Genomic DNA, 27,441 nt, shown 5'->3' on the forward strand with positions numbered 1-27,441 from the left:
TGCATTTTGAACCTGTTAGTTTACTTTGTTCCCTCTATCCACATTTAATTTTTCTGATAAAGTAACCATTATTCACTTTTTACATACAAATGGGTTCACAGATTTCATATTTGAAAATAGTACGGTAAGCTTACTTGGAAGGATTTGACAATTTCCAGTTTCTCCACAACAAGGATATTGTGAATGATTTACTAACAGATATTAGAGTACAAATATATTTGCTAAACTTTATATTTGCTCACTTCACAAAATGGGTAGGCAATATAAAAACAAATGTTGCAAATCAAGTTTATTACAGCCCTCAGACTGTACCGGGTATTGTAGCCTGACAGTTGACCAATGACTTAGAAACAGATTTCTTTCATTAATTAGATTTACTTAATTACTGTAAATCCTAGAAACTATACATCATGGTGCCATTTTAAAAAATAAGCACACGACAAAACAGTTCTAAAAAATGTCATTGTAAGCTTACAATTTTGTACAGTGATTTCACATGCATCACCTACAGCAGTATAAAGCAACCCAAAAGAACACAAATAACCTATTGTATCATACACAGCTGAATCCCTAATATCTTGAGAAACAGCATAAGAGTACTATTTTTTCCCCACAAAAATGAATATTTTGTCTTAAAAAGTAATTCCCTGACTAACCGCATTAGAAACCGTGACAACTGACGAGTCCCTTATTAAATGGGGATCGTAAATGTTTTGGGGAGGGAATTCTGATTGCTCCTTTTTGCAAGATCCAGGCATAAACTGTCATGATGTTGCTCAATGGGGGACACACACACACACACACATACACAAAAAACCTTAAATTTACTGCCTTCAAAATCATTCCACTGGGTCATGAGTGGAACAGATAAAAGAAGATGCCGTGAGTGGTTCAGTCCAAAGGTGGAGGTGGACAGTGCAACAGAAATAGGACAATAAAACCGAAGATAAACATTCAGGATTTTACACATCTAACATTATAATTTTACTTAGTGCTTCCGAAAGAAAATGTTGCTATTAATAACTGACAATTAGATTAGAAGTGTTTCTGTAAATTCAATAAAAGACTTTGAAGTTAAAATACTTATTTAAATCATTACAAGTACAGACTCATGTCAGTAATCCGTTAACTTTTTCCTCATGTATTAAGACAAAACACAGGTCATTCATTTTTTTTTTAAAGGCGTTACAAGTTGAGCTCTACTGAAGTGGTGAAATCTTCAGTGGAATCATAATTCTGGAATCCATGCGCTGAATGAGTGGCACTGTGCAAAAAAAAAAGACCACCTGTAACTAATTTCTGTCTATATTTGAAAACACAACTTGTCTTATTATTGTGCATCCTATTGTACATCAAAATCTGAATATTGCTAGCCACAATTCTGGTATTAACTAGAGATACTTCTGTAAGTGAACATTTGAACTTTTTTTTTAAAACAGCAAAACTTGTTTGACTATTTGGAAGATAGATTCAATGAAAAGCATTCAGAATATGCTGACTTTATGTAAATATGATGTGGAAATACAACACTAAAATCCTCCATCAATTCCAATCGAAGTTAATTTCAATCTTAAACTAGTGTTGCACAAATGCAACTGCACATTTTACTATCCTTGCACTTCATTTGAAAGCCTTGGCCGTAAGCGTATTTGAAAATTATTTGGACGCTATAAAAGCACGCAATTCAAGTCATTCATCCCATCACCAAGGAAAATCAAAGATAGCAGGGACATAACTTAAGATCAATGCAAAAGTTTCTCCTGTTGGAGACAGGAGACTATGCTATTTAATGTTGTGACACAACAGTCCCTAAATCATAAGTAAAATATACTTAGAATCACTATGTATAATTCTTTACTATCCTATCCATATCCATCAATAATTTCTATCCTGAATCAACCATGTGCTATTTTGTCTCCAATCAATAAAGTTTGAACTGTTTTTCCTTCTGGATGCGAACTTGGACAAAACAATGAGCAAAATAAACAAATGAGTATAGAAAGTGTTAATGCTTTTCAGATATTATTACTGCTATTCCAAACAGCTCAAAGTGTGCAAAGAAAGTAAAAAACAAATCTTGGATCAATATTGTGAAAGCTTTGTTAATTGTACTTTTTGTAATAAAGCCAGTCTTTTTTGAATTTCCATTCAACATAAGGGCTAACAAAATGAAGGTCGGCCTCAGTCATTGTTTAAAAACAATGTTAGATTTAAAGGGAGTACCACTCTAAACTCTGACTAGCAGCTTTGAGAGACATATGTCACTCAAACACATTTCTCAGAAGTAAGCATTTTTGGTGGGGGGGCAGTTGCTGCACATCACTGGTACGTGGGTCTGCAGGACAGACTAAGAGCAAAGAAAGGATATCTTCCATATTCTGAATGCTAATCATGAAATATAAACATTGAAGAGGAAAATCAGGCAGTGTTTGTACTTCATTATTAACATTCAGAATATGAATGACGTCCTTTCTTTGCTCTTCATCTCTCCTGCAGACCCACATACCAGTGACATGCTAAAGGAACTGTGGCACATATTACTGTCCTGGCTTGGGTCAGCACAGTTTGGGTACTGAAAGTGGGATCCTTTTAGCCTAGACAGCTCTTCTGGTCACTTGCTAAGCTTTAAAGAGTTTACAGTACACTAATTATGCAATGAAAATACCTGTGTAATATACACATTCATCCCAGCCAGGCTTCTGCCATGCTGAATTTCGTGTCTCATCTCTTGACTGCAAGTCCTTGTAAGCTTTAAAAAATAGATTAACACAAGTGAAATAAATAATTAAGTTTGTAACTCTTATTTATTATCCATTTTATATAAATTAAAAGCCATTTGAAATTTTGACAAACACCAAATTTTACAATCCAGAACTATAACATTAAGTAATAATATCACTTTATAATACAAGTTGTCATCGTCAATCATATTTTGCCATCATTTAAGCATCGTATTACTAAAACAAGCCACATAGTAAATTATGAGCATTTACAATTCCAAATGCTTTTTTGTGGTATTTCATGGGGGAGAAGAGAAAAAGAGGCAGTGACTTATTGTTTGTGCTAAAGGAATGCTAAATGTTATTGGAGAGTTATTGGACTGTGTGTGGTAGGCCAAACAGACAATGCGAGATAGCACCATAGCATGGTTTGAACTAAGACAAATCAACAGCTTTTCTGCTAAGTGAAAGTCAAGTTAATTTCGACTATGACTCCATTGAGAATAATTTCATTATAAATCCTGATATTAAATTTGAAGGAGACAGTCAACATGATAAAATTAAGAGGAAAAGTACAAATGCTGAAAATTTAAACTAAAAACAGAAGCTACTGGAAGAAAAAGAATAGACAGTCCACATTTGTAAACAGAAAAGGTTGTGATGTTTCATATGTGTTGCCTTCATCAGAACTAGAAACAGATAAACATGGATGTTAGCAAAGTTGGAAAGAGAAAAAGAGAGGGAAAGGAACGAAGTGACACAGGCATAAGGTAGGGCTGGACAAACGATAAAAAAGTAGAATCTAGGTAAAAAGAAATTAGTTCGATGGGACAGGGACAGTCCTATTTATTTATCTAGGGAAGAGGTAGTAATGCCCTGTATGGGGTTCAGATCAGTCAGAAACTGAGGAAGGACCTCAAGAAGAGATGCAATCAAAACAGTCTGAAAAATGGTGGTTTGGTGTTCAATAGCAAGAGTTAGTCGCAAGAAAGTTGATGTTCAGTCTTTGCAAGGTAGAAGGACCTTCCACCGTATGACGGCATGTTCTTTGTTAACAGTATTGATGATGTCAGAGTTGTAATTAGTGTCTGGTACTGAGTCATTCATGTACAAAAATAATTTCCCACCATGCAAGGCACCCAATGTTCACCAATGTAAAGGCACAGACATTGGTCGAGTGTGCATTAGTGGTAAATAAAGCTCAGAGGATCATGAATTATACTGTGCATGGAACAGAACACAAATCACAAGGTGTGTTACTGAAACTGTGCAGGACACTGGTTCTTCTCCATCTGTCTCAGTTCTGGTCACCATATTGCAGGAAGACCATGTCACTTTAGCAGTTGTATTGCAAGAGTTACATCCCTTTGATACTTAGCTTCAGATAGTTAACTTACAAGAACTGACAAATGGTAAACAGAGGAGATTTTTTTGAAGCATTCAAAATCCTTAAGGGTAACAAGCAGAATCCAGAAAATTTGTTCATCATGGAAATTAAATACATGAGGGGCTATGGATTGCAGCTCAGAAGAGGGATGCTGAATGAACAGATTAGTTGTAACTATCTAATACACAGTGGTGAACATTTTATAATGAACTACATATGGAAGAAATTACGTAATTTTAAAGAACTGGATGCGCATTTGGCAAGAAAATCATAGGAAATGAATTGTATACTTTGTTTCCATATCCTGGGGCCATCAGATGGATCAAAATGGCCTTTTCTAATCCCATACATTCCCATGAGGTATCTAACTATTCCAAAGACATTAAAGCAATTATTCTGTTTGGTAGAGTTCCTGACCAGAGTAAATAGCATGCAAATTATTAAGTGTCCATTTTTTGAAGTCCCTTATTTAAAGATGCACATCCTCTTAGCGAAGTTGCAAATTTCCCTAAGGTATTACACATTCACTTTTTTTTGTAAGCAGCCAATGGGCAGTAAAGGGGGAGGTGATGGCGCAGTGATATTGTCACTGGACTAGTAATGCTCTGGGGACCCAGGTTTGAATCCCGCCATAGCAGATGGTGGAATTTGAATTCAATAAAATCTGGAATTAAAAGTCTACCGATGACCATGAAACCATTGTCCATTGTTGTAAAAACCCGTCTGGTTCACTGATGCCCTTTAGGGAAGGAAATCTGCTGTCCTTACCTGGTCTGGCCTACATGAGACTCCAGACCCACAGCAATGCAGCTGACTGTTAAACGCACTCTGAAATGGCCTCACAAGCCACTCAGTTGTATCAAACCACTCTGAAGTCTCAATAATGGAACAAAACCGCATGGACCACTGGGCACCGACCCAGGCACTGGAAATGACAACGGCAACCTCAGCCCTGTCGATCCTGCAGAGTCCTCCTTACTAACATATGGGGGCTAGTGCCAAAATTGGAAGAGCTGTCTCACAGACTAGTCAAGCAACAGCCTGACCATCCTCACAGAATCATATCTTACAAGTAATGTCCCAGGCACCATCCAGCAGAGGTGGTGGCACAGTGGCATACAGTCGGGAGGGAGTTGCCCTGGGAGTCCTCAACATTGACTCCAGACCCCATGAAGTCTCATGGCATCAGGTCAAACATGGGCAAGGAAATCTCCTGCTGATTACTACATACTGCCCTCTCTCAGCTGATGAATCAGTGCTCCTCCATGTTGAACACTACTTGGAGGAAGCACTGAAGGTTGCAAGGGTGTAGAATGTACTCAGGGTGGGGGACTTCAATGTCCATCACCAACAGTGGCTCAGTAGCACCACTACTGACCGAGTCCTAAAGCATATGGCTGCTAGACTGGGTTTGCGGCAGATGGTGAGGGAACCAAGAGGGAAAAACACAGGTGGCCTCATCCTCACCAACCTGCCTGCCGCAGATGCATCTGTCCATGATAGTATCAGTAGGAGTGGCCATCGCACAGTTGCTGTGGAGATGAAGACACACCCTCACATTGAGGATACCCTCCATCATGTTGTGTGGTACCACGTGCTAACTGGGATAGATTTCAAACAGATCTAGCAACTCAAGACTGGGCATCCATGAGGCTCTGTGGGCCATCAGCAGCAGCAGAATTGAACTCTAAAATAATCTGTAACCTCATGGCCCAGCATATCACCCACTCTACCATTACAATCAAGCCAGGGGATCAACCCTAGTTCAATGAAGAGTACAGGAGGGCATGCCAGGAGCAGCAACAGGCATAGCTAAAAATGAGGTGTCAACCTGGTGTAGCTATAACACAGGAATACTTGCATGTCAAATAGCATAAGCAGTAAGTGATAGAGCTAAGCGATCCCACAACCAACGGATCAGATCTAAACTCTGCAGTCCTGCCACATCCAGTTGTGAATGGTGGTGGACAATTGAACAACTCATTCGAGGAGGGGGCTCCACATATATCCCCATCCTCAATGATGGGGGAGACCAGCACATCAGTGCAAAAAATAAGGCTGAAGCATTTGCTACCTCAGCCAGAAGTGCCGAGTGCATGATCCATCTAGGCCTCCTCCGGAGGTCCCCAGTATCACAAATGACAGTTTTCAGCCAATTTGATTCACTCTACGTGTTATCAAGAAACGGCTGAAGGCACTAGAAACTGCAACGGCTATGGGCCCTGACAATATTCCAGCAACAGTACTGAAGACTTGTGCTCCAGAACTTGCTGTGCCCGTAGCCAAGCTGTTCCAGTTAGGCTACAACACTGGCATCTACCCAGCTATGTGGAAAATTGCCCAGATATATCCTGTACACAAAAAGCAGGACAAATCCAACCCGGCCAGTTACTGCTCCATCAGTCTACTCGCAATCATCAGTAAAGTAATAGAAGGGGTCATCAACAATGCTATTAAGTGGCACTTGCTGAGCAAGTTTGGGTTCTGCCAGGGCCACTCATTACAGCCTTGGTTCAAAAATGGATAAAAGAGCTGAACTCCCGAGGTGAGGTGAGGGTGACTGACCTTGACATCAAGGCCACATTTGACCAAGTGTGGCATCAAGGAGCCCTAGCAAAAGTGGAGTCAATGGGAATCAGGGGGAAAGCTCTCCACTGGTTAGGGTCATACCCGACACAAAGGAAGACGGTTGTGGTTGTTGGAGGTCAGTCATCTCAGTTCCAGAATATCACTGCAGGAGTTCCTCAGAGTAGTGTCCTCAGCCCAACCATCTTCAGCTGCTCCATCAATGACCTTCCTTCCATCATGAGGTCAGAAGTGGGGGTGTTCTCTGATGATTGCACAAGTTTCAGCACCATTCACAACTCCTCAAAATCTGAACCACTCCATGTCCAAATGCACCAAAACCTGGACAATATCCAGGCTTGGGCTGACAAGTGGCAAGTAACATTCGTGCCACACAAGTGCCAGGCAATGACCATCTCCAACAAGACAGAGTTTAACCATTGCCCCTTGACATTCAATGGCATTACCATCACTGAATCCCCCGCTATCAACATCCTAGGGGTTACCATTGACTGAAACTGAACTGGGCCAGCCATGTAAACATTGTGGTGACAAGAGCAGATCGGAGGCTAGGAATCCCGTGACAAGTAACTCATCTCCTGACTCCCCAAAGCCTGTCCACCATCTACAAGGTACAAGTCAGGGGTGTGAAGGAATACTCCCCACTTGCCTGGATGAGTGCAGCTTCTACAACACTCAAAGGTTGACACCATCCAGGGCAAAGCTGCCCACTTGATTGGCATCACATCCATAAACATTCACTTCTTCCACTACTGACGGACAGTAGCAGCAGTGTGTACCATCTACAAGATGAACTGCAGGAACTCGCCAAGGCTCCTTACTCAACACCTTCCAAATCCACGACCACTACCATCTAGAAGGACAAGGGGCAGCAGATTGATGGGAACACTATCACCTGGAAGTTCCCTTCCAAGTCACTCACCATCCTGACTTGGAAATATATCACCGTTCCTTCACTGTCGCTGGCCCAAAATCCTGGAACTCCCTTCCTAACAGCACTGTGGTTGTACCTACAGCACATGGACTGCAGCAGTTCAAGGAGGCACTCACCACCACCTTCTCAAGGGCAACTAGGGATGGGCAATAAATGCTGGCTCAGCCAATGAAGCCCACATCTCATGAATGAATAATAAAAGAAATGTTTTTAAATTTGTATTATACTAGCAACACTCGAGTCATTTCTATAATATTATTGCAGTCTAATACTGTATTACATGTACTATTAAAACATGACTACTACATGAAACTAGATCTTATTCATTTTTAGATTATTTTCTTCAGGAAGATGGGATATATTTAACATCCAAACTCAGACAACTAAGCACAACAGGCCAGGAAAAGTGCAAAGGAATATGATAGCAGTAACTGATCAATAGACTTTACTTACCCCAAAGGTGATGCACTGTGTACAACTCGCCAATCTGAGAGAAGAAGCCACCAACTGCTTCATCGTTCTCCTGTCGATATCGGATAGCACGAGCCCTGCGAAAATTAAATGAATCAAAACTAAATAAAAATACAAATTAATATATGGATAATTTACTAATTTCAAGCAATAGGGCATTAGAACTTATTCTTGGATTGTGTTTTTAATTTTGTGAAAATGACTCAAAGTTGAAATTTGATTCACCCAAAATTCAAATGTGAAGTGGAAACTGATTACATAAAATTTCAAGTTATTCAACATGCAGTTTTCATAATTAGTTTGGTTTTGCACAAATTAAAGTTTGAGTTTGATTGCTTTGCACTAATAACACTTTACACAAACACTTACAGTATTTTAATTCTGAATGGAGACTGGCTCAGAAACTCAATGACTTTTCACCCAACCAAAATCCTCAAACATAAAAGCAGCTGCAACATTAAATTTTTCAACAGTTAAAACACAATTTTCAACTTTGAAGTATACTTCACAGATTCATGGACACCAAATTAAATGGGCACAAATATTTAGAGCATATTTACAACATGAAGTCTCGGGCATCATGGACAACTGGAATAACATTGAGACAAAAACAAAAAACGGCGGTTGCTGGAAATCCAAAACAAAAACAGAAACAGAAATACCTGGAAAAACTCAGCAGACCTGTTGAGTTTTTCCAGGTATTTCTGTTTCTGTTTTTGTTTTGGAATAACATTGAAGCAGGTTATATTTATAGTCATGTCAATTTTGTTTTAAAAGGAAAAGCATTGCTACACCAAGTTAAATGATACAATTAATTAGTTGGTTTTGGTATCCAATCCTGTTGGCTTTCAAAATGTCAATTTTAAACATTTACACAAAGTAAATAAGAGGTACAGTTAAGATGATGTTTATAGTACTAGAATAGCAACATATAATGATACAGCACATCATGCTCTGACGGCTCTTTAGAAGAGATAGCCCCGCTCTTTAACTCATTTCTCATAGCCCTGCAAATATTTTCGCTTCAAACATTGATCCAATTTCTTCTTTAAAGTTATAGTCATAGAGTTATACAGCACAGAAACAGGCCCTTCAGCCCATCGTATCCGTGCCAGCCGTCAAGCACCTATCTATTCTAATCCCATTTTCCAGCACTTGGCCCATAGCCCTGTATGTTATGGTGTTTCAAGTGCTCATCTAAATATTTCTTAAATGTTGTGAGCGTTCCTGCCTCTACCACCCTCTCAGTGTTCTACAGATTCCAACCACCCTCTGGGTGAAAAGTTTTTTCCCTCAAATCCCCTCTAAACCTCCTGCCCCTTATCTTAAATCTATGCCCCTTGGTTATTGACACCTCCGCTAAGGGGAAAAGTTCCTTCCGATCTACCCTATCTACGCCCCTCATAATTTTGTATACCTCTCTCAGCCTTCTCTGCTCCAAGGAAAACAACCCTAGCCTATCCAGTCTCTGTTCATAGCTGAAATGCTCCAGCCCAGGCAACATCCTGGAGAATCTCCTCTGCACCCTGTCCAGTGCAATCATATCCTTCCTGTAGTATGTCAACCAGAACTGCACACAGTGCTCCAGCTGTGGCCTAACTAGCATTTTATACAGCTCCAACATAACCTCCCTGCTCCTTTATTCTATGCATCAGCTAATAAAGGTAAGTATCCCATATGCCTTCTTAACCACCTCATCTACCTGTGCTGCTGCCTTCAGGGATCTATGGACATGTACACTAAGGTCCCTCTGATCTTAGGGTCCTACCATTTATTGTGTATTCCCTTGCTATGTTGGTCCTCCCAAATGCATCACCTCACACTTCTCAGGGTTAAATTCCATTTGCCACTGCTCTGCCCATCTTACCAGCCCATCTACCAGCCATCATCCTGTAATCGAAGGCTTTCCTCCTCACTATTTACAACACCAATTTTCATGTCATTTGTGAACCTACTGATCATACATCCTATATTCACGTCTAAATCATTAATGTACACTACAAACAGCAAGGGTCCCTGCACTGATCCCTGCGGTACACCACTCGTCACAGGTTTCCAAGTGCAAAAACAACCTTCGAAGATAACAGCCTCCTGCCACTGAACCAATTTTGGATCCAATTTGCCAAATTGCCCTGGATCCCATGCGCTCTTCTCCCATGCAGGACCTTGTCAAAAGCCTTACTAAAGTCCATGTAGACTAATTCAACTGCACAACCCTCATCTACACATCGTTACCTCTTCGAAAATTCAATTAAACTTATTAGACATGATCTCCCCCTAACAAAGCAATGCGTACTATCCCTGATTAATCCCCGTCTCAAGCGGAGATTAATACTGTCCCTCAAATTTTTTCCAATAGTTTCCCTGCCACTAATGTTAGACTCACCGGCCTGTAATTACCTGGTTTATCCCTACTACCCTTCTTGAATAATGGTCCCACATTCACTGTCCTCCAGACCAGTGGCACCTCTCCTGTGGCCAGAGGGGATTTGAAAATTAGTGTGAGCCCCTGCAATCTCCTCCCTTGCCTCACATAGCAGCCTGGGATACATCTCATCTGGGCCTAGGGATTTATCCACTTTAAGCCCACTAAAACCTCCTCCCTCTCAATGCTAATTTGTTCAAGTATATCACAGTCCCCCTCCCTGATTTCTACACCTACATTGTCCTTCTCCATAGTGAACACAGGTGAAAAGTAATAATTTAACACCTCACCTACGTCCTCCGGCTCCACGCACAGATTGCCACTGTGGTCCCTAATGGGCCCTACTCTTTCCCTGGTTATCCTCTTGCCCTTAATATATTTATAAAATGCCTTGGGATTTTCCTTTATCTTGCCCGCCAGTGTTTTTCATGCCCCCTTTTCGCTCTCCTAATTATTATTTTTTTTTTTTTAAGTACCCCCCTTCTCTTTCTATACTCCTTTAGGGCTTCCACTGTTTTCAGTCCTCTGTATCTGCCATAAGCCTCCTTTTTTTTCCTTATCCAATCCTCTATAGTCCTTGACATCCAGGGTTCCCTGGACTTGTTGGTCATACCCTTCACCTTTACAGGAACATGTTGGCCCTGAACTCTCACTATTTCCTTTTGGAATGACTCCCACTGGTCTGATGTAGACTTTCCTACAAGTAGCTGCTCCCTATCCACTTTGGCCAGATCCTGTCTTATCATATTGAAATCGGCCTTCCCCCAATTCAGGACCTTTATTTCTGGTCCATCTTTGTCCCTTTCCATAACTACCTTAAATCTTACAGAGTTATGGTCACTATCCCTGAAATGCTCCCCCACTGACACTTCTACCACTTGCCTGGCTTCATTCCCTAAGATTAGGTCCAGTACCGCCCCTTCTCTTGTAGGACTTTCGATGTGCTGGCTCAAAAAGCTCTCCTGGATGCACTTTAAGAATTCCACCCCCTCCACGCCTTTCACACTAAAGACTATCCCAGTTAATATTGGGGAAGTTGAAATCCCCTATTATTACCCTATTTTTACACTTCTTTGAGATTTGCCTACATATCTGCTCCTCTATCTCCTCCCCCCTGACCATTTGGAAGCCTATAGTACACTCCCAGCAAAGTGATTGCCTCCTTTTTGTTTTTAAGTTCTACCCATATGGCCTCATTTGAGGAACCTAAGATACCATCCCTCCTTACTGCAGTAATTGACTCCTTGATCAATAGTGCAACGCCACCTCCTATTTTACACCCCACCCGTCACGCCTAAAGATTCTATACCCTGGAATACTGAGCTTCCAGTCCTGCCTTTCCTTCAACCATGTCTCTGTGATAACAATATCATATTCCCATGTGCTAATCATCACCCTCAATTCATCTGCTTTACTTGTAAAGACTCCTTGCGTTAAAATAGATGCAATCCAGCCTTGCATTATTTCCTTGTGCCTCAACAGCTCTATATTTGCTCTGCCTTCCAGACTGACTTAGTTTCTCTTCTATATTTGGCTGTGCATCATCCCCTTCTGTACCTCCACTCTGTATCCCACCCCCCTGACAAATTGGTTTAAACCCCCCACAACAGCACTAGCAAACCTCCCCATAGGATGTTGGTTCCATTCCGGTTCAGATGCAACCCGTCCGACTTATACAGGCCCCACCTTTGCCAGAAACAGACCCAGTCATCCAGGAAACTAAAGCCCTCCCTCCTGCACCATCTCTTCAGCCACGCATTCATCCTCTCTATCCTCCTATTCCTATACTCACTAGCACATGGCACAGGGAGTAATCCAGAGATTACAACCTTTGATGTCCTGCTTTTTGATCTGCTACGTAGCTCCCTAAATTCTTGTTGCAGGACCTCATCCTTCTTTCTACCTATGGTACCAATGTAAACCACGGCCTCTGACTGTTCGCCCTTCCCCTTCAGAATGCCCTGCAGCCATTCTGAGTCATTATTGAGCCTGGCACCAGGGAGGCAACACACCATCCTGGAGTCACATCTACGGCTGCAGAAGCGCCTGTCTGCACCCCTCACTGTTCAGTCTCCTACCACTATTGCTCTTGCACTCTTACTCCTCCTCCCTTGTGCAGCTGAGCCACCCACAGTGCCATGAACTTGGCTCTGGCTGCACTCTCTAGAGAAACCCTCATCCTTACCATTTTCCAACACAGAAAAACGGTTCTTGAGTGAGTTGCACTCTGGGGCTTTCCTGACTACCTGCCTGCCTCCCTTCTTCTGACTGGTGGTCACCCATTCCCTCTCTGACCGCACTTCCTTAAGTTATTATTGAATTTACTTCCACCACCCTATCAGACAGTGCATTCCAGATCACAACAACTTACTGAGCGAAAATCTTCCTCAACTCATCTCTGGATCTTTTGCCAATTACTTTAAATCTGTACCCTCTGGTTACCAACTCTTATGCCATTAGAATGAGTTTCTCCTAATTTAAACCATTCAAGACATTCAACCCCACATCATATATCCCCTTAAACTTCTCTGTTCTAAGGCAAGCAACCCTAGCTTCTCTAGTCTCACCACAGCCCCATGTCTCTGGTATAATTCTACAAGGTTCTGAGTTCAATTCCCATGCCAGTACTTGAGTACAAAAATCAAAGCTGACACTACTGAAGGAATGTCGCATTGTCAAAGGTGCTGTTTTTCAGATCAGAAATGAAAGAGGCCCCATTTCCCCCCTCAGGTGGTCATAAAAGATCCCATAGCAACATTAAAAGGTGATTAAGGGAGCTATTTTTGTGTCCAGGACAAATTTAACCCTCATTCGACATCACAAAATCAGATTATCTCGTCATTATCATATTGCCGTTTGTGGAGTGTGCTGTGCATAAATTGGCTGCTGTGTTTCCTACATTACAATAATGACTACATTGGCTGTAAAACACTTCTAGACATCTGCTGGTCATGAAAAGCTCTATATAAATGCAAGTTTTTCTTTTTTCTCTAGTAAATCTCTTCTGCACCTTCTCCAAGACCTTGACATGCTTCCTAAAGTTGACTCCAAGAATTGAACACAATATTCCAGCTGAGGCCTAACAGGTGCTTTATAAACGTATTTGCTTTTGTACTCTATGCCTCTATCATTCTGGTACTTTTTCTTCCAAAACAGCCTTCGCACCAACAAAGGTGAGAACATAAATCTCCAAGGGCAGAATTTTTAGGTCGGTGGGCAGGCGCACACCCATCACGGAATCTTGTGAAATGACATTGGGCAAGCATCCCAATGTCATCCTGCGCTCGCGCTAAATTTCGGTTGGCGGGCATGCGCAAAAGTCGGAAGTGTGCCAGCCAATAATTAAGAGGCCAGTTAAGGTAATTAAAGTTGCAATTGTCTTTAATTTTACATTGCCCGTCCAACCTTACAGTTGGTGGATGGGTGAATCGGCCTGGTAGCCTTTGCATTTTTCTTCATACCTCATCCACGGGCGGATTGAGGTTTCTGTTATTAGATGAAAGAAAAAGAAAAATCTACAGATAGCGTTTTTATATGTATATGTTTAGGTGATTGATTGTGATGCTTGCCCATTTTTTTCCTGATCTTAAAAACTTTATTTCATGCTTTTCATGTCTTCAGCTCCGAGGCAGCTCTCTGTCAGCGCTCGCCCACTCCTGTATTGATGTCAGTGCCTGCCCTCTTCCCGCCCCCCACCACAGCAGTGCTGAGCTTCTCAGCATGCATTTCAGGCTGGCTGGCCGTTAATTGGCCAGCCTGGATGAGTGCATCTCCAGCAACACCCAAGAAGCTTGACACCACCCAGGACAAAGCAGCCCGCATGATTGGCACCCCATCCACAAACATTCACTCCCTCCACCACCAAAGTTAATTGGCCGTTAATTGGCCAGCCAGTGTGAAATCACGGTCGGGGGCTGATCGTGATTGCGGTCCATTTCCTGGCGGCTCCCAGGCCCACTGATCGCGCCTGCCCACCATCCTAAAAATTCAGGCCCAAGTCTCTCGGTTTGTGTACTCTCTTAACTTATACCATTTAGGTTACATTGTCTCTCCCCATTCAGCCGGCAAAAATGTATCACTTTGCACTACCATGGTTAAATTTCATCTGCCATGTATTTGCCCAATTCACCAGTCTATGCCCAGCTGAAGTCTGTAACTATCCTCCCCATTGTTGACTAAATTCAAAGCTTCCTTTCATCTGCAAACTTTGAAATCATGCCTTGTATATGCAAGTATAGGCCAGTAATATACACAAAAGTAGTGAGCCAAATACTGCCCCTAAGGAACAACACTGTGTTTCCTTCCATCTGAAAAACAACCATTCACTACTACATGTAACATTTGCAATACTCCAGTCCAATGGCACCAGCCCCATAGCTAAGGCATAGGAGATGCGTGTTCAGATGGATGCATACGATCCCATGGCACACTTTCAAAGTGCACGTCTTACTAACACTACTAAAACATATTAATTTATCATCTCAATGCTGCTGGTGGGACCTGTCACATACAAACTGGACACTCAGGTTGCTGACAAAACAGTGATTAAACTGCAAAAATAACTCTGATTGTGAAACATTTCTTTTAATATTTTCTTTTAATATAAGAGTTTCCTTTTAACAATGTTGATCTGTAATTTAAGGAACAATTTGAGAGCATCAGTGCTGGTGCTAAAAATTGGACATAGATCCAGATTAGCAAATTGAGAGTGACTGACCTTGACAGCAAGGCTGCATTTGACCAAGTGCGGCATCAAGTAGCCCTAGCAAAACTGGAGTCAATGGGAATCAGAGGGAAAACTCTCCACTGGTTGAAGTCATACCTAGCACAAAGGAAGATGGCTGTGGTTGTTGGAGGTCAATCATCTCAGTTCTAGGACATCACTGCAGGAGTTCCTCAGGGTCGTGCCCTCGGCCCAACCATCTTCAGCTGCTTCATCAATGACCTTCCTTCCATCATAAGGTCAGAAGTGGGGACGTTTGCTGATGATTGCACAATGTTCTGCACTATTCGTGACTCCTCAGATACTGAAACAGTCTATGTCCAAATGGAGCAAGGCCTGGACAAAAGCCAGGCTTGGGCTGACAAGTGGCAAGGAACATGTGCACCACACAGTGCTGTGCAATGACCATCTCCAAGAAGAGAGAATCTAACCATTGCCCCATGACATTCAATGGTATTACCATCTCTGAATACCCCACTATCAACATCCTGGGGTTTACCATTGACCAGAAACTGAACTGGACTAGCCATGTAAATACTGTGGCTACAAGAGCAGGTCAGAGGCTAGGAATCCTGCAGTGAGTAACTCACTTCCGGGCACTCCAAAGCCTGACCACCATCTACAAGGCACAAGTCAGAATTGTGATGGAATACTCTCCGCTTGCCTGGATGAGTGCATCTCCAGCAACACCCAAGAAGCTTGACACCACCCAGGACAAAGCAGCCCACATGATTGGCACCCCATCCACAAACATTCACTCCCTCCACCACCAACGCACAGTGACAACTGTGTATACCATCTACAAGATGCACTGCAGGAACTCACCAAGGCTCCTTAAAGAACACCTTCCAAACCCACAACCACTACCATCGAGAAGGACAAAGGCAGCAGACACATGGGAACACCACCATCTGGAAGTTCCCCTCCAAGCCACTCACCATCCTGACTTGGAAATATATCGCCGTTGACTGTTGTTGGGTCAAAGTCCTGGAACTCCCTCCCTAACAGCACTCTGGGTGTACCTACACCACCTAGACTGCAGCAATTCAAGAAGTTAGCTCACTACCACCTTCACAAGGGCAATTAGGGATGGGCAATAAATGCTGGCTTAGCCAGCGACATCCACAACCCACAAATGAATAAAATATAAGTTCTGGGTGGTCTTTCTTATTTTAAAAGTGAATCGAACAGAAAATTCTTGTTCCTGATATTCAAAAACATCAGATCAAGAAATAATACCTTGCCTAGTTTTAAAAAGAGAAACTACAATGCCAATGCATAGTCAATTCTACTTGAGAATAAAAATTGAATGCCAAGAACTAGCTAGCATATCACAAAAGCAAAATACTGATGCTCGAAATTTGTAATAAAAGCAAAAAATATTGGAAATACTCAGCAGGTCCAGCAGCATCTATGGACAAAACAGAGCTAATGTTTGAAGGGTCATCAACCTAAAATGTTAACTTTCCACAGAGATTGTGCCTGACCTGCTGAGTATTTATAGCATTTTCTGTTTTTATTCAGCATAACACTTGCATTAACCCATAGGGAAATAGTATGTAAATACCACTCTTGTATTAAATACTGATTGCTTTTCTGAGATTATATAAACCACTTTTATAACAAAAAACTTTCTAGAAAAGGAATATTTTTGTCAAATTAGTAGTTTTGCTATTAGCAACATATTCACTTTAGAGATGGACTGTGCATATGCAGTAGAATTCTCCATTAAATGTACTTATCTTAATAGAATCACTCCACGACATGTAACCCAGAAAAGGATCAACATAGTAATACAATTAAAAAAACACAATCAGACTATAATTTGCATTGTAGTCTAGATGAATTACATAACATCTAAGTGCTGAACTTTAAAGAGTTTAAGTTCATTTTCTTTTATTCTGTATCTGCAAACACATTTGTTGTAGATTTAGAATGAATTTATTCTAATAGACAAATATTCAGAATACTTATACCGAAGAGGTGTTAGAGAAATGTATAGAACCAAAACGCATTTTTTGCAGGAAAAATATACTCAATTACCATGGTTATGCCATTTTTTTTGCATCACAAATTGCTGCGTGAGCTGATAACTTCATTGGGGCATCAGAAACCCTGGTGAATGATGGAACCACCAAACTGTCTCCTTAACCAATGACATTTAAGGATAAAAAGAAAAAAGAAAGCAGAAAAGAGATGGAAAGAGACTGGATTAAAAGAAACAGGAAGAGAAAAAAAGAGACAAAGGAAAAGTATTTCTTAAAAAACGTTACATTTTAAAATCCCTAAGAACAATTTACCACTTGCAGGAATGAGACTTACAATTCAATTGTTCCCTTTCTGGGCCAGAGAGGTTGAGTGGTATTGCTGAACATAAATCTTATCATTGAAAGGATAGGTACATCATTATATGCCAGGCCTAACTGGCTGTAGCAAGTTTAATTTGTATTTACTACACAAATGTAGCAATTTCTTGAAACTCATGAGGTTGATGGCAAATTGTGGTTTTTGGGAGTTCTGTGGAGCAGTGCAAAATCATCTAGCAGTTTGGGGCAATTCACATTAATGGGGTGTTTCCTCTCGGGCACAAATTGCTAGTCAATTTACACACCAATAACGGTATACACATTAAACTTGTTCTTGTTTTCCCAGCAAATTCTGGGCCATTATTTCTGCACCCTCAGGAAAGTAAAAATGGAATAACTTCTCATACGAACATGACTGCGTAACTTATTAAAGAAATAGATAGGTGGGAATGATTCTCAAGCGCCAACTCTTTTTGGGGTCAGGTAACAATTAAAAATTAATTATAATCACTCCTGGATATCCATTTCAAGCAAATACTCCTGCCGCCTTGTCAATTTCAATGCGGATAACACAGCCAGTAGCTGGTGAATGTTTCTGCCAATCCTGGCTGACTCAAATCCAGAGTCTACATGTGACAGGCTCACTGTGACATTTATTTATCAACAGCTTGCACCTGTACAGTGCCTTTAGCTAGTCGAAAATTCCTAAGTTCTTCATAAAGGAGAAAGAGACAGCAAACTGTAATAGAAAATTAGAGAGGTGACAAAAAAGGTTCAGTTCATAAAGTCTGTATAGAAGGAAAGCATTCAACCCAGCAATCTGCATCAGACCTTTGAAAGAGCTATCCATTTAATACCACTTCCCTGCTCTTACGCCATAGCCCTGTAAACTAATCTTTTCTTTTCAAGTTTATAGCCAACTTCCTTTCAAAAGTTACTATTAAATTGAAGGGTTTCCAGTAGGGTCAGGAATTGAAACAAGGGCAGACTCAGGTCATACTGCAGAAGTGAAAGTCAGTTGACTGGATGATGGATATGGAACCTGAAACTCATCCAAGATTAAACACTACTGGTTCTTTTTCATTCATTCACGGGATGTGGATGTCACTGGTGGCAGATGTTCACGGAGTCACTGGTGGTGAGAGAACAGAAAAACAAAAGAAATAGGAGCAGGTGTAGGCCACAGGGCCCATCGAGCCTGCCCTGCCATTCAATACGATCATGGCTGATCTTGGGTTCAATTCCATTTTCCTGCCTGCTCCCAATATCCCTCAACTCTCCAAGTGTCCAAAAATCTGCCTATCCCAGCCTTAAATGTATTCAACAATGAAGCATCCACAACACTCTGGGGTACAGAATTCCAAAGATTCACAACCCTTTGAGTGAAGTAACTTCTCCTCATCTCAGTTCTAAATGATCAACCTCTTATCCTGGGACTATGCCATCAACCAGCAGAAACAATCTCTCAGCATCCACCCTATCAAACGTCTCAGAATTTTGTAAGTTTCAATGAGATCACCTCATGTTCTCTGGAATTTAGAAGAATGAAAGCCTAATTTACTCAGCCTCTCATTATAGGACAACCCCCTCATCCCAGGGGCCAGTTTAGTGAACCTTCGCTATACCGTCTCCAATGCAAGTATATCCCTTCTTAAATGTAGAGACCAAAACTGCACATAGTATTCCAGATGCAGTCTCACCAAAACCCTGTACAACTGTAGCAAGATTTATTTATTCTCATACTCCAATTCCCTTGCAATAAAGGCCAACATGCCATTTACCTTCCTAATTGCTTGCTGCACCTGCATGCTAACTTATTGCATTCCTTGTACAAACACACCCAAGTCTCTCTGAACATGAACACTTACAAGTTCCTTAGCTTTTCAAAAATATTCTGCTTAATTCCTTCGACCTAAGTGAATTACTTCACACTTCCCTATATACTCCAGAGAAGTAGAGCCGCTTGTTGTCAGCATACATGTCGAAGCTGACCACATAACTATAGATAACGTTGCTGACAAATGAGATATAGATCAGTTAAAGGAGGAACCTCAAGGTGTTTCTGAGTTCACCATGCTCTGATGACAGGAGAAGCTACTACTGGAAAAGTGGTAGCTACTTTGGATGAAGTAGAAGTGGAACCAAGAGAGGGTTACCCTATGACAGTGAACAATGGAGAGGTTTTAGAGCAGGATAGAGCAGTTGTGATGGACAAGATGGATAGCATTTAACAGTTAGTCACATAAGGCCTAACTGGTAACTTTTGTGGTGCGGACAGGGCAGAAACCAGACTGATGGGTTTCAGTCAAACAATAGTGGGAAAGTTAAGCACAGAAATGGATGACAAGAATGGGTTCATAAACCTTACAGAGAGGATAGACACTGGGTGGCAGGTGGAGAAGGTGTAAGAGTTGAGGACTGGCTTTTTCAGCAAGTTTTGAAGGTTGGGGAACAGTGCATATGTAAAGGGACTAGTCAAGAATGTCAACTTTTCTGAAGAAAATAGATTAGGATATCCAACAGTGATTTTGGATATCAAAGCATTGATGAAACCATACTCTTAATCCATCACTGGCAAGTAACCTTGCAATGCAAATATCACACTGTACTTACAGTACAAGCAGGATAAATTGTACAAAAGCATTAATATGCCACTCACCAATTATTACCCCATTCAATCATTGTTCCTGGCTGGAAAAATGATACCAATATTAAACAACAATCAAAACAGAATTTATAAATATCATGCAACAGGATCTCAGTTTTTCAGTAATAGGATAATTTTTTAGATAGTAAATGTGTTGTAATTTGCTTTGCTTATTCATCTATGAAAAATGAAGAAATTTCGTTTAAACAAACAAGTATGAATTGCCCCATGAGATATAATTTAGTTTTTCCAATTTTTCTCATCCTTCCCCTTTAGGCTCATATAGTCTGTGCATCCTTACTCTGTAATTGTGGCACCATGAACCTTGGTACCACAGCACTGAAGTGCATTGGGCATAGGTAACCTGTTCAATTGGGCAAAGGGGCTAGAGGACCACCGTTCAGTGTCCATGGCAAATAGTTTAGGACAATATGGTGGCAAGTACGTATGCATTTAGTGTTCAATGGACTTTATTTCAGATCTCTAGGTTGGCAAGGTTGGGTGACAAATAAGATTTTGACAAATATCTCTAAATGCAATATTAAGTTGTCTTCTCTCTCCAGGTGCTGCCAGATCTGCCATGTATTTTCAGAATTTCTGTTTTTATTTCAAATTTCCAACATTTGCATTGTTTCCCTCTTTGCAACAAAATGAACTTTCTTATCCTTATAATAAGGTGAATTAAGTAGCTCATAAAACAAAATGTAACTTCTCTTTCATTTGATTCTTCCCACATTTACATTTCCTTCAAGGTGATGTTTAGGCCAAGAATTTGATGTAAAACATTACAATGACTTAACCAAATCCAGTATAATTTTATATTCCTACTTAAATGTTTGACCTTGAAACCCGTTGCAGAACATTCCTCCCTGCCTAAATTCTAAGCTTGCATGACTGTGCATGTGCCAGATGGCACTACTTGGTGGAGCTAAAGATAATTATTCAGAGCTTAATGATTCAGAATCCAGAGTAGTATATTTGGCTAGCATGGAAAATATTGTATTAATTTGTCTAGGCATTGTTTTACCTGTGGACTGATAAAATCAACACTCCCAAGGTCGTTGCTTTTTTTTAAAAAAACTCAGCCTCGGTTCATGGTGTGCAACGATTACTTACTGTACGAATGCAGGATTCACAATAAATTCCTTTGTTTGCTATTTAATCAGAAACATTGAAACAAATTACAGCATATTGCGGCCAAAGTCAAAGCATTTGTAAAAGAACATAAAGATGTATTGTACTTGGTTATTGAGATGATGCAAGAATTATCAGCTACTTGGCAAGAGTAAGTGGACATCAACTTGCAAAGTTACCTTGGGGAAGGATAAAACAGACCAGAAGGAAAGATCTGTCATCAACCTGGCTTTGAAATGGAATGTGGGAAATAATAGGTCTTGATGTCCAAACTACATCTGGGCACAAGCCTGCCAATCAGCCCTTGAAGCCAAGTAACTCAGTCTTGTGTGCATTTATTTCTTATCTCCAGGTTTAGCCTGTTTTCATTTCATGGAATCGGACGTTTAGAATGAGACTTTTTTAAAAAAAACTTTTGCCTCAATAATGATAAAAGCTATCAGAATACCAAGATTTCAATTTGAGATATATTCAATTTAAGAGGGAAATTGGATAAAAACTTTATGACCCTAGTTTCCATGGAGTGCACCCATGAAAAAGGTGTGGACAGCCCAGATTAGAAACAAAATATCACTGTACAGGAACAGACCATTTGAACCCTCAAGTTTTTATCCACATGAGCCATTATTGTTTTTCAAGCAATTATCCAATTCAATTTTAGAAGAATATATGAACTTTGCTTCAACAATGCTCTGTGGCAGAGAATTCCACATTTTCTTATCCTCCATATAAAGAAACTTTCTCTAATCTTTCTTTTAATTCTGTCTGCAGTATTTGTGCCTTGTCAACATAAGGAAACAATATATTATTTACCTCATCATAATATTGAAAAGCTCTAGCAGATTCCACTTACTAGGTTAAAGCCAGTGGTTCTAATAAGAACTTTTTTTGTCTTCCAATTATATGGGTAAGAAAGTTAATTTAGAGTTCAAAAGGAAATTTCAAAGGTCTATAATCTTGTGTGATACATTGCAGATCCTCTCTGCTTTCCCTATTGTTGATAAGAGGTATACCTTATTTCTTTTCAGTTTTAAATTTTTCAGTTGATATTTTGGCGAAGAGAACATTAAAACTACCATTGTGCCCAACAGCTTAAATAATATTCCTAATTTTGAAAAAATATACAACAATGACTCCTCGCTCTTTCCTTACAGCCCTTAAAACTTTTCCTTCTTTAGTTAGAAACAAGCGTGCATCAGCAATCATCTTCAGGAGGCATAGCAGCAATGGCCAGGCATGAGAAAGGAGACAGAATTTAATTCTAACTTGAAAAAGAATGGGAGGAGAAACCAGGGAGCAGAACACAAGTGACACTAATAAGTCCACCAAACTTACCGTAAGTGACAGGTTTTGCATTATTAGTCATTTTATATTCCAAGTGGGAAATTATTATTGTATTCTCAAATTACAAGCCCGAAATATTGATGTATTTCAGTATGGGTTTACTGACTACCACATTTCAAATTGATTTGAGTGTTTACATTTTCCGTCAAAACCTCCTATTTGAGAATACATATATAAAAATTAAATACAAGCAGCACATGTTCCTTACCCTGAGCTGGTAGGATCGGAGTTCATAAATATTAGGTCCTGATCTAGGTACTGGCTCATTCCAGAAACTGAACTCCAAAAGCAATTGGTTTTTTCGAGATAGCAGCATATTACCCCTTGCCTTCCTGAACTCCATGAACTCCTGAAAAAAAAAGGTATATACTTCACTTGCAGGCAAGTTAAATTTTCATACTAGTCTAGTAATGTAATCAATATCAAGAAAAGTTTCCTGCTATTAATATGATGCAGAATACAATAGAATCCCAGTGCACCCAACCTATTTTTCTACAGTAATACCCTGCTCCAATGTACAGAAATAAAATATACTGTTAACAATGCCATAAGCAGCCTTTGAAAAAGGCAATTCTTACGCTCAAGATTTGCCATCCATTAAACAGTTGTCAAATCTGACATCTTGCAATAATAAAGGAATTTACAATAAATTAATTTAACAAAGATACTGAACTCAGTCCCTTCATCTACCTAGATTATTTGATGGCATAGCTTAAAAGCAGATATTTTCATACAATTACTAGTTTCTGAAGATATTGCATTATGCATGTTCTAACAGTACACAATAAAATCTAATTAAGGGTATTAAGTGAGTCAGCTTTCGCCCAGACCACAGTCTAAATGCAACAAAGGGGATAACCTGTTTCCAGACTAACAGCATCCTGGGGGTTACCCTTGGCCAGAAACTGAACTGGACTAGTCATGTAAATACTGTGGCTACAACAGCACGTCAGAAGCTAGGAATCCTCCAACGAGTTACTCACCTCCTGACTCCCCAAAGCCTGTCCACCATCTACAAGGCACAAGTCAGGAGTGTGATGGAATACTCTACACTTGCCTGGATGAGTGCAACTCTAACAACACTCACCATCCAGGACAAAGCAGCCCCCTTGATGGGCACCCCATCTACAAACATTCACTCCTTCCACCAGTGACACACAGTGGCAGCAGTGTGTACCATCTACAAGATGCACTGCAGCAACTCACCAAGTCTCCTTAGATAGTACCTTCCAAGCCCATGACCACTACCGTCTAGAAGGACAAGGGCAGCAGACACATGGGATCACCACGACCTGGAGCTCCCTTCCAAGCAATTCACCATCCTGACTTGGAAATATATCGACATTCCTTCACTGTTGCTGGGTCAAAATACTGGAACTCCCTCCCCAATAGCACTGTGGGTGTACCTACACCACTTAGACTGCAGTGGTTCAAGAAGGCAGCTCACCACCATCTTCTCAAGAGCAATTAGGGATGGGTAATAAATGCTGGCATAACTAGCGATGCCCACATCCCATGAATGAAAAAAAGCAGTGCAACAGATAGTGAACCCAGTCAAGTAGCTGGAGAGAGAATTAAAAAATAAGAGCCTTTTTGGGCTTACAACAACTAATATTGCCACTCCAAAAATGTTTAAATGAGCAATCATTTACCAAATTTTAGCATAAAGTGGATAAATATCAGGGAGAATTCATCCCAGTAAATGGAAAAACCTTTTTCAAGACTTTTTAGATGAAACATCTTTATCATGCACATAGTAATAAATCAGCTCACTGGTATTCATACAGCCTGCCTAGGATTCAAGCCAAACTATGCTCTTATAACCCTCCGAGATCTCTGCTCTTTTCCAATTATAGCCTTTGCACTTCAGTAATTTTAATCACTCCACCACTGATGTCCATGCCTTCAGCTGCCTAAGCACCAAGCTCCAAGTTTCCTCTGCCTTTCTATTTCTCTTCCTTTTAAGACACTGCTTGAAATCCATCTTTTTGACCAAGCTTTTGACCTGCATGGTGTTAAAATATGTTTGGTAACACTCTAGTGAAGCACGTTGGGATACTTTACTACATTAAAGGCACCATCTAAATGCAAGTAGCTTTTGTTGTTTATTACATATAAACACATCTACGCAGTCATAACCAGAGAATCACCTGCAGCAATGGGCTTTTTTTTCCACCCACACCATTACCTCTGGAGTCTCCCAAGGATAGCACCCTCCTATTGCTCATTTATGCGCTGCCCCATCGGAGACATGATCCAAAAATACATTAGGCTCCATGAGTACGCTGATAACACCAAGCTCTACCTCACCATCACCTCTCTTGACCACTCCATCTCTAATTTATCATACTGCTTGCATCACATCCAGTATTGGATGAGCAGAAATTTCCTCCATAGCCTTCAATCCCTGCCACAAACCCCATTCCCTAGCCACTGACTCCGTCATTCTTCCTGGCAACCGTCTGAGGCTGAACCAGACTGTTTGCTACAAGCATGTTATATTTAATCCCAAGGTGAGCACATATTCACTCCATCATCAAGACCAGCTACTTCCAGCTCTGTAACACCACGTGACAATGCCTCACCTCATTGCTGCTGAAGCTCTCATTCATGCCTTTGTTACCTCTAGGCATGACAATTTCAAAGCTCTCCAGGTCAGCCTCCCACCTTTCAGCTTGCGCTCATCTAAAACTCTGCTGCCCACGTGCTAAATCGCATCAAGTCCTGTTCACCCATCACCCCTGTGCTTGCTGAGCTACAATGGCTCCTGGCCTGGCGTTTTAATTTAAAAATTCTTACACGTGTTTTCAAATCCCTCCAAGGCTTTGCCCTTTCCTAGTTCTATAATCTCCTCCAGCCCGACAACCACCTGCCTGTGCTCCTCCAAGGCTTCATACATTACTAGACCACCCAATTCTATTGGTAATAGTTTAAGAGACCTCAATCAAATAAATTATTGCTTGCAGATCACTGTCAGACATATATTAACACAGCAATAATTTATTAATTATGCCTAGCAATAGCTGTTGAGGTAAGATTATCTCTTTGAAATTGAAAAATAAGATGCTATGCTCAGCCCTCATGTTATCACATACAATGAAATACTGGGAATCTCTTTAGAATATATAAACATTCACTTAATTAAGACAAATCATCTACATTCATGTTGGATGAAGTGCATTTCAGACAATTTCATTTTTCACAATCTGTTTCATATTTCCATCCATTTAAAGAACTTATACTATCAAAGTCCTGTCATTCCATTGTAGGCATTGATCAAATTAGTAGAAACATCAAATGGAGGAGCTACAACAAATCAACAAGTAAATATTTAAATTAATAATCAAAATAACACCCTAAATTTGTTAAACATGTTTTCAAAAAAATAATCAAATTTCTCTTAAGAAATCAACTAGAGTGACTGATGTGATAGGGAGCTTATAACGTGGCCGCGATAACCATATGCTGTCTGGAAGCATGTTATGGTGTCGTCTGTTTTCTATATCCATCTGCAAAATAGTAAGCCTTTTCCGAACTCCAACAGCAATTGAATAAATATTGCTCCTATTGCTCCTATACATGTCAAATTATTACAATTACAAAAACTTTTGTTTCTGGGAAAAAATTGCTCCTGGTAAAGGCTGATTCTTTTTGCAATGACAATATCATATTTATAATAGGCACTGCAACCTCCAATCAAGTTTTGTACTTTCAAATGCATTTCAGAAGTAAAACCTTAAAATTTATGCTTTCAAACATAATTGCAATGTTGCTCCATTTGCCACAAAGTTGCCTAATTTGAGAACGTGAAAATACTTAAAGCCTTTATGAAGTATGACATCCAAACTGCAATATCTAATAATTGTGTTGTTTTCTCATTCTGCCAAAACTTTTGTTGTGGCGCTAAAATTGTATTATTTCAGATATATTTTCTCCTGGCATTTTACATTTGGATTTTCAGTTGCCTTTAAAACAGAGGAAATATAAACATAAAGCCAAAATCTAAGCTCTCATTCCAACTCTCATTTGTCTGCCCTGGTAAATTTATAGTTAACAAATACTTATTATGTAAGTGCTACTAAAAGCAGAAGACTATAAAAACAAGATCTTCCATCATTTTGTTAAAACCAAAATACACCCTTTTAATGGTGTTACCTTATTTTGTCTGAGCTTACTCATCACCTCGGTAAGCGTGGGGTAACCTCCACTATACTTCCAGAGGTGGACTGAAAAAGATAGAAATAGGATAACAGAATAGCAAGTCTTCTCTATTTCATGCTGTGAGTCACCACGTGCTATCCCTGTGTTTTGGTTTTGAGCTAATGAAAACACTAGGTGGACAATGAATATGCCTTTTTTATTTTTAGATACTGCACACAAAGTGAAGTTTTAATTTTTGGCTAATAGAACAACTGATAGTCATAACTAATTTCCTCCTAGACCAGTACCATGCTCAAGAATCTGAGATGATGCACTAATATCTGTAAGTAATATACATACAAAGGTAATATGATCAGACACAAAGTTGTTTCTGAGCACATTGATTTTTCAAAGAAAGTCAGAAGGAGGTTTGCGGAATGTCACATAATGTAAGTTGGCATAAAGATTTGAAGGTTGAGTTTAACTTCCGTGACAAGCAGAAACTTCAGAATTATCACATATCAGTCTGTAAACAAAATAAAGGTTCAAAATCAAAATTACATAATGGTTTATGCACCTAAAACAAAATACCATTCATATTACAGGTATAAATTTAATTGGCAA

General features: G+C 40.2%; 1 protein-coding gene across 2 annotated transcripts in view; it reads right to left on the reverse strand.

The window, feature by feature from the left end:
* Window positions 1-274: 274 nt before the first annotated feature.
* The window catches only part of nipsnap2 (nipsnap homolog 2), a 127,704-nt gene continuing 100,537 nt past the window's right edge, over window positions 275-27,441 (reverse strand). For both annotated transcript variants that reach the window (XM_078548585.1, XM_078548584.1), the window contains exons 5-10: window positions 26,833-26,903; window positions 22,886-23,026; window positions 20,212-20,243; window positions 8,081-8,175; window positions 2,666-2,749; window positions 275-1,264 (exon numbers count right to left, since the gene is read on the reverse strand). In XM_078548585.1, the coding sequence (XP_078404711.1) occupies window positions 1,200-1,264; window positions 2,666-2,749; window positions 8,081-8,175; window positions 20,212-20,243; window positions 22,886-23,026; window positions 26,833-26,903 (488 nt within the window). In that variant the 3' untranslated portion in view covers window positions 275-1,199. The remainder of the gene's footprint in view (window positions 1,265-2,665; window positions 2,750-8,080; window positions 8,176-20,211; window positions 20,244-22,885; window positions 23,027-26,832; window positions 26,904-27,441) is intronic.

Source organism: Cetorhinus maximus, chromosome 9 (assembly GCF_964194155.1).
Source record: "Cetorhinus maximus chromosome 9, sCetMax3.hap1.1, whole genome shotgun sequence".
Taxonomy (NCBI): domain Eukaryota; kingdom Metazoa; phylum Chordata; class Chondrichthyes; order Lamniformes; family Cetorhinidae; genus Cetorhinus; species Cetorhinus maximus.